General features: G+C 41.7%; 1 protein-coding gene across 2 annotated transcripts in view; it reads left to right on the top strand.

Annotated features, from left to right (window-relative positions):
- Nucleotides 1-228: 228 nt before the first annotated feature.
- Nucleotides 229-14107, top strand: part of LOC117727440 (glutamate receptor ionotropic, kainate 2-like) — a 52720-nt gene continuing 38841 nt past the window's right edge. For both annotated transcript variants that reach the window (XM_034527758.1, XM_034527757.1), the window contains exon 1: nucleotides 229-352. In XM_034527758.1, coding sequence (XP_034383649.1) covers nucleotides 229-352 — 124 coding nt within the window. The remainder of the gene's footprint in view (nucleotides 353-14107) is intronic.

The following is a 14107-nucleotide window of genomic DNA, read 5'->3' as shown; positions in this document are numbered from 1 at the left end:
GGATTGTTGCTTCTTGGCGCAGTGAAGGAGGAGAAGGAGAAAGGGAAGGGGAAGGAATCATGCCGGGACTGCTAATGGATTTAGGGAAAGCGCGAGTGACCATGCCGTGATCTTGCGCATCCAGGGCCGCCGTCACCCTGCCTTGCCCAACGACCGTAAACGAATTACGGGGGAATCAAACCCGCGCACCGGGGGGATTAAACCACTGTGCATTTTTTTTTAAACAACATGAAGATTACCTCCCATCATCTGATGATAAGCAGTCTCGTTTTCAGGTCCAACCTCAGGCTGATCCCGCTTCTGCTGCTGTGTCTTGGTCACTCTCGCGGGATGCCACACGTTTTAAGATTTGGTAAGAATCTGTTTGTTTATATACGGTACCATCTGTAATCATGTCTGACCACACGCTGCCCGTATAATAGGCGGCAGTGAATGCATGAAATCACGGGATGTAAAAGCAGATGTATCGAGACATTTTATTGCCTTTCTTTAGTTGTCAAAACAATTTTACCAGCACTCTAAAGATCTTCGTTGACAAATAGTTTACAGTTGTATTGTTATAATCTCATCGGTATTTTGAAGATATTTACACCATCACGGATGTGTGTTTTCCACGAACCTCGGAACCAATGTTACAGTAACTTTGAACGCAAATCCAGTGTAGCTTACCGTAAGAGAAGGAGCACACACATGCAACAGTTCACGGATAGAAGAAGCATCTCTGACTCGTTGCTCACGAGCCTTGTATCTCCGCGGCTTTTTAAACTGCTGACACCCAACATGTCCTCTGCAGTAAATGTATACATGTAAACATTACACCCGGAGTGCAGATCAATCACTCTGATCTGTCACAAGGGCCAATCGATATGCCGGGCAGTAGGCTACTTTTCATCCTTAATCCCACTGAACTGCATGCTATCCAACGTGGTTTTGCTTTTAAACCATCAATACAACTAATAGTCCCGTTTCTCAATGGATATCGTTGTGAGCCAAATGTACCGAAAGTACACTTACATAAAATAATACCTCATAATGAGAGTACTTGTGTGTAGTTGATCTGCCTAAACGTTGATTCGCCACTCCTCTTTGAGAACCGTAGCGGAATTATATTTAAGGTTGATTATTAAAGTAGTTATTCAACAGTTACAACTACAGTGCATTGTTGCTGATTAATGACCTCAACATACTCCTATTAATTTCTGGGTTTCAACCAAATCACGGCCTCGTGAGGTTTTGCCCGTTGCTTAATTAGACCCGTCTCAGGATGGCTGTGTTTTCGCTTTCTGTTGAGAGCATCCTGGAGTGACAGGGGAGACCCCCCTCCCCCCCCCCCCACACACACACAACAACGGATGTCATCAAGTGTTTACAACACAGCCTTACAATCCCCAACTCCCCAGAGGGTCCTGTTTAACTGTCAGGTTGCGTCCGCAAAAGCCGCCGCTATGGCAACGGAATGTGCATGTCTTCCTCATGCATCCTCATCCCAATGAGCGATCTCCCGACTCACACGTTGTCTGACAGTCGCCGGGCGTCTATTCAGTCATCCTTGGGGGACGACTAAGTCCCTGCATGGTAGCATTTGACACGAAAGTTTCCGCGCCGCTTGAGTAGATTCCTGGGAGAACCGTCGTGGGGAAAATTGATAAGATATCTGTTACACCTGGGAGGGAATGTGGGTAATTGATATCGCGGTAATTTCCTAATGTCAATATCAGATTAGATTCGGAGTCATAGTTGACTGTGCGTCGACATACCATAAATGTTTCTCATGCTGAAAGGCATCCGGCATCAGTGGCACGACGTGAAAAAACATGCGCAATAAGAGGTGATCCATGTCCCCGTAAGATCTGAGGTAAAGCTCATGCCTGATTTTGCTCGTGTTCTGGGACCAGGAGCGACTGAAATTAGGCTCAATATAGGCGGGTCTCTGTCCATGGTCCTGATAGAGCGGCCAAACAAGCCACTGTTCAGGACCACGGACAGCGACACTGGCAGCGCGGCCTGCTGCTGCTGAACAAAAAGCATAATTTGTATGCTTTTAAATAGACTATGATGTGTTCTGTGAAAGCATAAGTGGCTGGGTTTTTGTACAGAATCAGTCAAATAGCAGCCACATCACCTCTATCTGCCAGATGGCTTAATTTCATGTAGTGTATTTCATTCTCTCTAGAAAAGATAATATGCATATATGTCTGTGTTGTAAAGGAGCTGAATTTCGAAAAGAGAAAGATAGATAAAAAATAGTGTGTGATGTGAGAGACGATGGAGCCCACTGGTCCTTTTCCCGTCATTTCCTGTCCTGCAGGATGTGCTTTCTCAGCAAATAATCCCAGCTGCTTGCAAGAGGCTGACTAAACGAGGGGGACAGCTCCCCTGGGTCTGTCTGTTCCTGCCCCAAGTTCCATTCTGCCAAGACAGGCGGCTCACATTGTACAACCACTGTTCTCCTGTCAGTCTGAGACCTTTACACACACACACACACACATACACACACACACACACACACACACACACAACACACAACACACACACACACACACACACACAGACACACACACAGAAACACACAAACACACACTAAAAGTAGTACCAAAACATAGTCATCCCTTTGTATTCACAGCACTGGCCTCTCCGTGTAGAGCGACAAGTGTCAGAGAAAAAAGACAAGACGTGTTCTGGCCAGCTGCAGGCAAAAGTTCTGAGCTAATTTCTACACAGAAATTAATGATTGTGTCTAATGTTCCTCATTTATAAATCTTACAGGTAATTATTTTTCTTTGATTTGGAAATGGGCCCGGTGCAGCAATACAAGAAATAAGATACGTTGGAGATAACATTCTCTTTTTATTATAATTTTACACTCGCTTTGTGGGAGCACTGAAAGAGACTTTGTAGCTACTGAGGCTGCTAAGGGTCTCCCCGAACAAGATCTTCTTTTTCTATTGCCACTTTGGTATTTTCTCCGCATCCATTCGTAGAAAGTCTGCTGAAGAAAAAGCTGTAAAATATCTACTTCAAAAAATAAAATGTAACAGCTTAGTTGTGTGGCATGAATCACTGAACTTAGTTTTGAATTTACAACTATGTTCGCCTAACATCATTTGTTTCCTCTTAGTTGTCATAGATGACCTGTTAGAATTCACTGAGGTGGAAATGAAGGGTTGCATTATATTCCATATATCTCTATTCATTAGCTAACTGGTTGAAATGAAGGAGCTCGTTTGGCAGTCTTCCATGGAAATGGCGCGATACGTACATGATCTTATTTAGCTGTCCCGTTACAAATACTCAGTCATTCAAGCAATGAGTCACATCTGCCATTCTATCAATGCTAATTAAGTGTTACCATCATGTGTCTAATTCATAAAATGGTCCAGGAACTTCAACAGAGGGAAAATCAACAGTGAAATAGAGACAGTATTTAATTTTGATGACCATCGTTGGTCTGCGGCTGTGACATTATCAGCGCCATCTTTAAACCGCTTTGGCAGACGCATGTCCCTGGGCTGCTGCTGAAAGCATTGTTGACTTAAAGCTGCTCATTTTGTTTGTTCATTTCATAATTATGTTTATATTTTTGCCCAATACAGACATATGTGGGAATATTTATGACTAAAACACAACATTGTTTTTCATTTTGGAAAGGAAATCATGCTTATTCTTTCAGCCTTCTGACAAACGACACTATCGCCTCTAGTGAAAGCTTTATCTAACTATTTCCACAGTGCGGTGCCAGGATGAAGGCCCTTTATTGCATTTCTAATGCTTAACACTCGTTTCATTCCATCAGCTCTGTTTATGGAGTCAAACTTACAAGGTTGTCAAGAACAAGCAAGGGCAGAGGGAACACATTCAAGGGGAGTTTGTCGTTAATTGACTTTATTTGCTTTTGCGTTCCGCCAGCCTGAATTATCAGCATGGAGTTTAGTTTGGGATTGCAGGAATTAAGGATAACACCCTGTGCCCTGGCCGACTGCCAGCACGTTCACAGCAAACATATTTAAATAGGCACAAAGCTGCTTAAAATATTCATGTGTCACTTGGACGCGCTGTAGCTTATAGAAATATGAAACCTTCTCCTCTCTACTGGCAAATGATTTCCACGGTTTAAAAATACCCACGGCGGGTTTCAAGAACAAAAAGGAGATCTGTCTCACATTAGCATGCAGCGCACAGGCTTGAAGCAGAGAACTATCTAGATGGATGTCTTAAACATGTTTATATTCCTGAGACTTTGAAGGTCTTGCTGTCATGCCTCAGTTACAAAAGGCTTGGTTGTGATTATTCTTGGTACACACTTCTTGGCATTTTGAAATTAAAATATCTGTGAGGTATGAAATTACTTTTAGATTTACCAGCTTCATTGGAACATTTTATTTGCTTTTAGAGAGGAGGCTTTAGATGATCAATCTTGTTTGCAGGGTAACCAGATTTAGCATAATGCCTCCTCTGACATATTGGCTATTTTTAAAAATCAAATACATCTGAGTCCTGTATTCCTCTACTGCCTTGGAAGGCTTGACTACTGCATTGGCTTTCATTATTCACAGCATATCACTCCTTGTCATTGCCACTCAGGCATTGCTCTGCATATCAGAAGGGTTTTAAGGGTTATATGTGCAATTGTTCTGTGAAACTGTCCCTAGAGAAGAGCCCTGCAGCATGTCTTGCTGCCTGGTTGTCTGGCTCAGAGCTGACTGAAGGTCAACGCTGAAAACCCTCGCAAGGAATCTTAATTTTTTTATTTCTTTATTCTCTTTAACTTTTTAGCACATGTGGAGCTAACCTTCTCACAATCCCACCAAGGGAGATGGAAGAACATCTGAAGTCAATGAGAGGTGTAAGCAAAACAATGTTTTTTAGAGAAGGAAAAACAGTGCGAGAGTGAGTCTGTGTAAAGTGAGAGCGAGTAGAAAAACAGTGAGTGTTGAGGCCAGCAGATACAAAGTAAAGATAGATTAGTTTGCCTCTGAGCAGTCCACTCTCAGCCCACTCTCAGTCAAGGTCTTTTATTACTGTTTTCTGATGGCTTCTGTGAGGAGACACAGAAAGGACAGTAGAGTGTGTTGTGGAAATATAGTGGGAGGCCAGGAGTCATGCAGCTCTGAATAAATGTCAGCATGATATAGTATTAGCAAGCTGGGACAATAAGCATGAAATAGCTTTTACAGGACAGAATAACGGTTAAAAAAAACAAAAAAGAGTGGTGACTCAAATATCCTCGTACATGGGGAACTAAACCCAAAATGTATTTTTATTAGGATCTGATGAATGTATTTATATTGTCTCATTACATAGCAGTCTGTCTCCACTTCTTGTAGATGTTAAAATGGTGGGAATCAATCAAAATCAATGTGTTTGTATATTGCTAAGAGGAATCATGAAAAAAGGCAGAAACTGGCAGCAGGTGTAGTGCCGTGTCCCGGTTGGCTTCCCCCTGTTTATCTATCACTGGTTACCATCTGTGAGAATGCCAACATGTAAACTAAAAATGATGTGTGCTTTAAAGAAGAATGTGCAGGATTGGATTTATAATACGTGTTCCTGTGAATTAATGACGACTTTAAACAGCCACAAGCTGCACGGACTTCTGGAAGTCAAAATAGTTTTGATGTCGACAATATCATATTTCTATCACAGATCTGACATGTTCCAAACACGTTGGAATATTTCATTTACTGTCTGTATGATATAAATTCAGAAGTTGCTGCGCTTTAAATGATATATTCTTTCCACATGCTGCAATATTGTGCCATGCTCAGCGTGATGTGTGGGAGTACCATGAGACTTTTAACTTCATACAGGAGCCAAGCTGTTGTAATGAACTATTAATTGTTTGCGTAATGGAGGGAAACAAACATGGCTTGTCAATGTTTTATTATGAAGCTGGTGATAGTGCGGATGGAGAGACGGATTAAATGTTTACTGTGTATTTGCTCTAATTATTAATACATGGCGGAGGTCATTTGTTGGATGTGTTTGTTAGCGCTCAGTGGTAAGTATGTATAATTTAATTTATGCCACCATGTATACATTTAAAACTGTGTTGTGACGTGTCGCGTAAACAGGAGCAATTTCATGTCAATTCTAAGCACGCAGCAAAGATATTTGGAGGCACATACACCTTAAATGAAAGCGCTGACATCCAAACTCCAAGAAGCCAATCGATTCAACAAGCCCTCCTGTGTTGGCTATGATGTGAGGCACCGATCAGGTTAGGATGTTGTGATTCACCTTCATCTCCAGTCAGCTGAATGAAGAAGTAGGAAGAGGGTGAGCGACTGACTGAAAGAGAGAAAGCAGAATACAGGCTGTCATCCGCAGCACAGCCAGTCGGACATATGAACGTTTCTCTGTGTGAACCAAGGACTCGGGGGGGAATGGGCTCTGTGGGAGGACGTATTGAGGCAGGCTTACCTAAAATCATGTTCTTTGAATCAGCATGACACTCTATTGTCCGCAATCCACCAGGGCTATGCAAATGGTCTCCTGCTATGTTGAATTCTTTTCCTTTTGCGCAGAGGAAATGTTTGTGTAGCTTTTTCTAAATGAGTCGTATATTATTTTACAGGAAAGGTGAAAGGAGAAATACGGACAGGAAAGAAAACGTTTTGTGTCAGCTTTAGCTCAACAAACAGACACGAGCACAAGAGTCAGTGTCTGTAGTTGATGAATTAAAACTAATCTAATTTCAGTAAAGAAGCTGTAATGCTAAACTTGTATTAAGTGTTGTCGCCCACACTTGAAACAACGCACTTCCCCATCTGTTTGATATGACCCTCCAATCCCTTATCCACACACAATGTATTACAGCGGACTGAAACGCACTTTGATTAAATTCTCATTTAGTGCAATCTGTTTTAAGATTTTGAGAAGACACATTGAAGCCAGTTGACTCCATTTCCCTCACTGAGCTTCCAACGAGGCATACTCACACCCGCTTTATTGAACATGACAAAAGACACTCGATTTCCCACCCTGCAGGGTGTGAATACATGTGTGAAATTGTGAAATAAACAACACATAAACAACACACAGCCGATCACAAGAAGGATTATGAATTTTTATTTCCCAACAATTTCACCTCTATCTTACATTCATCCTCAATAAATCTTGTCTTGTTTTTTGAGGGAAAAAAATTGAGCAAACTTCGGTAAGCCTCTGGCTATTTTCCCTTCCAAAGTCAGTGCGCAGGTCTCTTTCATATCTTTCTCTCCCTGCCACTGTAATTGCCTGTGTGTGTTTGTAGAGCAAGCAAGAACAATTGGAGCGAAGAGTTGCATATTGACTTACCTGTAGCTCTGATTATCAACTAGCTTGTGTACTGCAGTGGCTGATGGGAGGCAGATGAACCCCAACCAGAAGCTGACAACTTCCTGCCTTGTGGCTGAAGGAGAGGAGGGGAAGGATGCCGGTGTCCGTTCAGGTCTAATGGGCCATCCATTCAGCCGTTTAATTGAGTGTCTTTTAACTGCCTCCTGTGACCTCTTTTATTCCCCCTTTCTCCCTTGTCGTTTTCTTCGCTCATCTATTGTTTTTCTTGCCCCACCCATCCTTCTTTTTCCCCTCCAAACTCTCCTCCTGTGTTTAGACATCATGGCCATCACCTGTTATTTTCTAAACACATCTGATGGTGGGGTGCACTTTCAGCATAAAATAAATATACAGAAAGAATAAGTAAATGTTCTCTTTAATTTTTCTCCTTCCGCTTTTTCCGCCTTTGTCCTCCGCTGTCCTTCTCTCTGTGTTGTCTTTGTCTCCCTTTTTCTCTCAGCTTGTCTCCTGGTCCTTCACCTCTTTGTTCTCTCTCTTATCATTAAGCAGTGGATCCTCTCTTTCCTTGGTGTCAGTGTCCTTGAATACAAAGGCACACATCCTGATATGAGATACACATTCCAAACCTGTATTTCCTATGGTTACCTTTAAAATTTCAAAGCAAGGAATAGCTTTTCAGTTTCATTGGACTTTTCCTGATCCTGGAATAGAACACTGTGCTGTAGCTCTCATGACCGAGACTTAATTTATTCTCATTTGTCCCTAGCTAAAAAACAATTCTTATATTGTTCTCTAGTTTCCATATTATTTTCATTACAGAAATGTTTTTTATAGATACCGTATGGATTAACTGTGCTGAAGGAACTCTAGTTTAAATAAACTGCAAGCTACTAGAAATTAATCTGCATCATTGTAGTTTAATTTGTGTATGAGAACATCATTGCCAAATCTGTATATGAGGATATTTTACTTTATATATGTATATTATTTACCAGCATTACCTATCTGAAAATAAAATCCACCTTCTGCACAAGTATCTCTAAATTTTGAAGATTAAAAATTATTATCATCAGATTATTAAAATCCTGCTGTGAGCTTTTAACAAGCCAACTTCTGAATTCATTCTTGACCTTTGCTCTGATGGAGATAACAGCTGCCCTTCTACAAGAAAGAGTCTAATATTATAGCCATTTTGCTCAGAATTACAATGGATACAGTGTAATACTGCAGAGCCATTTTGATTAGCAGGAGAACCGTGAGAATTAGAACGAGAGCAGCGGAGGGAGCAAAGGGGACGATGGAGTCTTGTCCAATTTGCTGTGACCTAATTGCAACATTATAAATTAAACTTATTTTTAGCTCTATTCCAAGGTTGGCTGCATATGATACATGTTAAATGTATGTTAGAGATGTTTATCATCTCACTCTTTTCAGATAAGAACCGCAGTTCAGTCAGAATTGACACAATAGTGTGAGAGAGATTTAGGCAAGTGTGCTGAGAGACAGCTAAATCCCTCTGCTTACTTTTGGAAAGATGGTTTTAAGACTCCAAGATTACTGGTCGTCAAGTTTTCATCTAGGGCTGCACGGTGGTGTAGTGGCTAGCACTGTCGCCTCACAGCAAGAGGGCTGCGGGTTCGATTCCCGGTCGGAGCGGTCCTTCTGTGTGGAGTTTGCATGTTCTCCCCGTGGCAGCGTGGGTTCTCTCCGGGCTCTCCGGCTTCCTCCCACAGTCCAAAGACATGCTGCAGGTTAATTGATCTCTAAATGTCCCATAGGTGTGAATGTGAGAGTGAATGGTTGTATGTCCCTACATGTGCCCTCGATGGACTGGCGGCCTGTCCAGGGTGTCCCCTGCCTTCGCCCTATGTCAGCTGGGATAGGCTCCAGCGCCCCCGCGACCCTAATGAGGATAAGCGGTATTGAAAATGGATGGATGGATGGATGGAAGTTTTCATCTATATTTATTTTGGTGAGTGATACAGCTGGAGGGCTGGAATATTCAGGGGAACTTGAGACACCTAGTCCATAATGCCTCGTACTTCTCAGCTGCAATGCCATAAATGAATGATGATGCTTTATATCACAGCAGGACAAAATGAAGCAAGCCAGAGACGCACATGCATAATATCGTTTTTGAGGCTGGATTCTTGCCACTCTTAGCCTGCAGTGGATAATTAGCAGCTCTCACACGTGCTTAGGCTTGATTAAAACTCAGTTTACAGTGAGCCGTGCTGTGAGGTTGCCATCTGTCACCTGCCGAGGCCACCATGAGACGTACTCTAGTTAGTGGGAGTGAGGAAGGCGGTCTGTATGCGTGTGGTCATTTGATAAAGGAAAGGAAAAAAATGGGGCACGGCAGGATAAATGGCAGAGAAGGGTGAGGCATAACGCTTCAGAAAGCATTATGTTCAATAACCGGTCCCACTCACTCCCTATGGCCTGTTCTTTAGAGCCAAATCACATATTTTCTGTTTTGGCAGGATAAAGCTTCTGACTGCAGTTTTGGGATTTGTGTTATTTACTTAAACTTCATAACCTTGTGACGGCAGTGTTGGGAATACTCGTGTTTATACTCGTAACTCGAAGGCTCATAAAACCAACAGTGTGTCACTGTATTTTTTCCCAAAATGCATATGCATCAATCAAATAATATGATTTTTTATTTCTCACTAAAGCACATCTGCAATATGCAATACGTCATAACATGGTGTATATTTGTTATGTTGATGACAAACTTTATTACCACATTTATTGAGGACATTTACATACAGTGTGCTATTGTGACACGCATTACAACATTGTTATATGCTAATGGCCATGTTTTCCTGTGATTTGTATAAATATTGTTTCAATGGTAATGCCCTGAATAGTGTTATGTCATACCCTGGAATATTTTGGCAGGTGGGAATGGTGCATTGGGAAAATATTTCCAAAGTGACCCAGAGAGACACAACATGAAGAAAAGAAACTCTTTGCTTGCAGAGATCTCAAAACGCCTTGCAGCATTCTGAATGAACAACTTTTGTTGTGTGTTTATTTATTTTACTCATTGCATGCAAGGAGCTTATTGTTTTCTGGATGGTGTGACTGCAGGCCTGATGAGTGATTGGTAGTAACATGTGATTTGTACTGAATGAGTTCCAGCAAGTAAAATAATGACATTGCCTGCTGTGACTTTTGCTTGCAACGTAGTTGAAAATAATAATAAAAAATAAAAAAAGGTTTTGAAGGTCATACAAAACAAGCTATTTTAAGATGTCACCTTGTGCGTCGAGGAATCATGATTGGACATATACTGTATATATCAAACCATAAAATTAATCGATCAATCGAAAAACATGATTGCAAGATAAACTGATTTGAAGTTGCAACCCAAAATAGCATTATCTGCGTCTGTTGTAAAATATTGTTTGATGATTAACAGGAAATTAAATATACGTTGTACAACAAAGCCTCTCCTTGTGAAATGTATTTGTACTGACACTACAAAACATATGCAGGTCTCTCTCTGTGTTTCTATTTTTTGTCCAAGCAGGTATTTGAAACTCAAGAGCATATTGCTAAGTTATGCACACACATGTTGCTTTGGAGCGGGTCGGGACTGTTAGACCCACCAGCCAGCTGCTTGGCTCATTTCCTGCAACCAGTGTAGCATGAAGACATGGGGGTCAACGAGTAAGCTCACTAATTCTACCATGCTTTACACTGGCTCGAGGCTTTGAAACATTCCTACTCCACTCCACAGCCTAACCTCAGTGGCTCTGCGAGTTGCCATGAGTCGATTTGGTTCATACGGAAGTTGGTCCGCTACAAAGGTAACAATGGCAACTGTGCTCTGACCCTCCTGTCATCCTGCTATGTTGATTTGAAAGGTGATGTCCGGTCCTATTCTATTTCTATGATTTGACTACGGCTGCACTCCGATATTTATTTAAAAAGCTCATCTGTCTCAAAAGCCGTGCATATTTGTGTGTGTGTGTGTGTGTGTGTGTGTGTGAAAATGAGCATGTGTATGGCTTTACATCCTATTTTCACAGGGGTTAGTATTTCTTTGCATTCGCAATTTGAGAGCAGTGGAGAGGTTGGAAACTGCAAGCTGAGAGAAGTCATTTGGGACTTCAGCAATTCAAGGCCTGTGAAAGTGTACTCACAGTTTGGCACAATTAGTACCAAAAGGGGTCCCTGCTTGACAAATTAGCAGACAAAATGTCAGCCGGTAGTTTAGCACATCAACAATGAGCCCTTGCAAATTAGCACATATTTTGAGGAGGGAGCTGGCACATTGTTATGAATAGAGCGAGCTGGGCAAATTAGCACATCTGTTGCCAGCGCTCAGAATAAATACATGTTTCATGATCACTGGTTTGCTGCTTGGAGCTGGGTCAGGGCTGAGGGTGGTGGCACACATTTCCAATTGAAGAAGATGACATTGACCTTTTGGCAATGGTAGAGCTCATTTCTATTGATGTAAAATGAACTTGAATTTGAAAGGTATCTCTGAATGCTTTAAATTCTCACAGCAGTCACATTTTCTCCCAGACTCAGTTGTTTCTTACCTGACAGGTTAACTTACGCTCAATCTTAAGAGTGCGTGAGTGTACGTGTTCACACGAGTATGTTGCAGTATGAGTCAGCCTGAGGCTTAAGGGGGAGCAGTGGCAGGTGACAGTCCAGTCCAGTGTCAAGAGCCTTTAGGCTGACAAGAGTGATTGCACCCTGGATAAAAAAAACACAGAACAAGTCGAACAAGTCAGATTACAACAGTTAAACTGATGTTAACATAAGCTCCTTTCTAATGGTTTCATGTTCAGTTTCCATAACTCTAGAGTGATTGATTGATGACTCACGGTATTGGTTGACTTTTTTTGTGCTTGTTTGTGTTTTTAACTGTTTTTCTCTTGGGTTGCGGAAACTTTTTAATATTGGTATTTGATGCTATATAACACCTGGATTCCTATTCAGCTCTTTACTCTATTCTTTTCTAATACTTGTATGTCACTCCATTGATTTTACTCCTATATCTCTCATTTGATTTAGGCTAAAGTTTGGCTTCTAAACAAGTTTACTAGGCTCAAGAAAGATCTCTATCAAGCTTATAAAATCTACCTCTATTAACCAAGTTTAATGCTTTCCTTATCTCTAATAAAACACTGTTATGTTTCACATCTGCCCCTAACAATATTAAAGAAGCATGTGTATGTAGAATATACCAACACACCAAAACACAATAAAATATAATATGTTGTAAGCAAAGACTTAATTCCCTTGAAATAATGCTTTATTTGTGTGATATCACACTACAGAGCATCCTGCACAGTTGATGTATTCTATGCCCTGCTCAGATTTCTGGGGATTTTCAGCGTGACAGAGAATTGGCCCTTGTGCAGCATAGGAAGGTCAGTCTACCGCAAGGGGATCTTCAGATTAATGACCAGGGCCAGCGACACTCTGCAGGACTTCATGCATCATGTCCCATTCACCGCCAAACATGTCAGGGAGCGCTCCCATCGGGAATTTCAGGGCTATTCATGGAGCTTTTCCATCACTTTTGCCTCTTGTCTATTGGCTCCAAGCGCCGGCTGAAAGGCGGAAGGAGATATAAATAGTCCAGGGTTTCAGGGTGTGGTGGGTGGAGGTCCTGCCTAACTGAGCTACTTCACGTTCATACCTGGGCCACTTGCCCTACCGACAGGGTTGCTCGCTGGTTGCCATGGCACCCACCTTACAGCCCACCACTATCCTGCAGCTGCACTGCTGGCCATTAGTCACAGAGACAGGCTGTCCACACTATCACAACGCCCTTCCTCCACCAATCAGCTGCCCAGATTTCAAAACTGCAGATGCCTCTCAGCCATAGCATATATGCATGAGTCGCCATGGCAACATATCTGATTCCCATCTTCCAGTGAACAAGAGCATCCTTGAGTGGAGAGGGCTAATTGTATTTTCCTTTATGGTTTAGTTAGTAAGTATTTTTCTTTTATTACTAAATTCACTTTCTCTACTCGTAATTACAGAGAACTGAAGTCACTGAAATATGGTGAACATTGTAATTCTTGTTCAGAGCAGCATGTGAGCAGTAGAATACATTTTACCATCAGTGATACACACTTACATCACCTGTCCATATATTAAAAGATCTGTTTATTACTATTGCTTGGGATGTATGAATGATTTCTATTCAAAAGAAAACGTATTTCTGTCAGAAATAGTATTATTGACAAAGTCACTTTACAATCTTAACTGTGAACAAACATTAAAAGGGAGTCAAATTTACATAAAGTCCCCCCTCTTTTCCTTTACACTTTCTGCTCATGCTCTCTCTCACACACACACACACACACACACACACACACAGAGCACCAGGCCTGTTTCCTCGTCAGGGTGATTATCCAGATCATAACTCACTCAGAGCTTTAATTTGCACTATAATTCACACCCGTCCCAAAGATGGCACCATAATTCACACACCGGTGGACACACACACACGCACACACACACACACGCACACACACACACACACTGATTATCTCAGCTGTAACTCACACACCTGCAATCAGATGGATCACAACTAGGAAGAGGAGGATGGGTAGACGGTGAATATGCAAGCTCAATTAGTACCAAAATTCAGTTTGTGAAGGAAGCTTAATGTTACCTTCATCATTTAGTTTAAATAAAATACGCAGTTAGTTTCAAACCAGCATGTCCAAGTCATACAGCATGTCAAAGAAATCCGATGAGCATGACTTAATATCCTTATGCTCATTTTCAAACTCGTTGAACAGGCCAGTGCAGCTCAGTCTGCTCCCTCGGGGCAATAGTGTAA

The sequence above is a fragment of the Cyclopterus lumpus genome, chromosome 24 (genome assembly GCF_009769545.1).
Source record: "Cyclopterus lumpus isolate fCycLum1 chromosome 24, fCycLum1.pri, whole genome shotgun sequence".
Classification (NCBI taxonomy): Eukaryota; Metazoa; Chordata; class Actinopteri; order Perciformes; family Cyclopteridae; genus Cyclopterus; species Cyclopterus lumpus.
The sequence above is the reverse complement of the archived record's forward strand: the minus strand, read 5'-3'. Positions and strand labels throughout refer to the sequence as shown.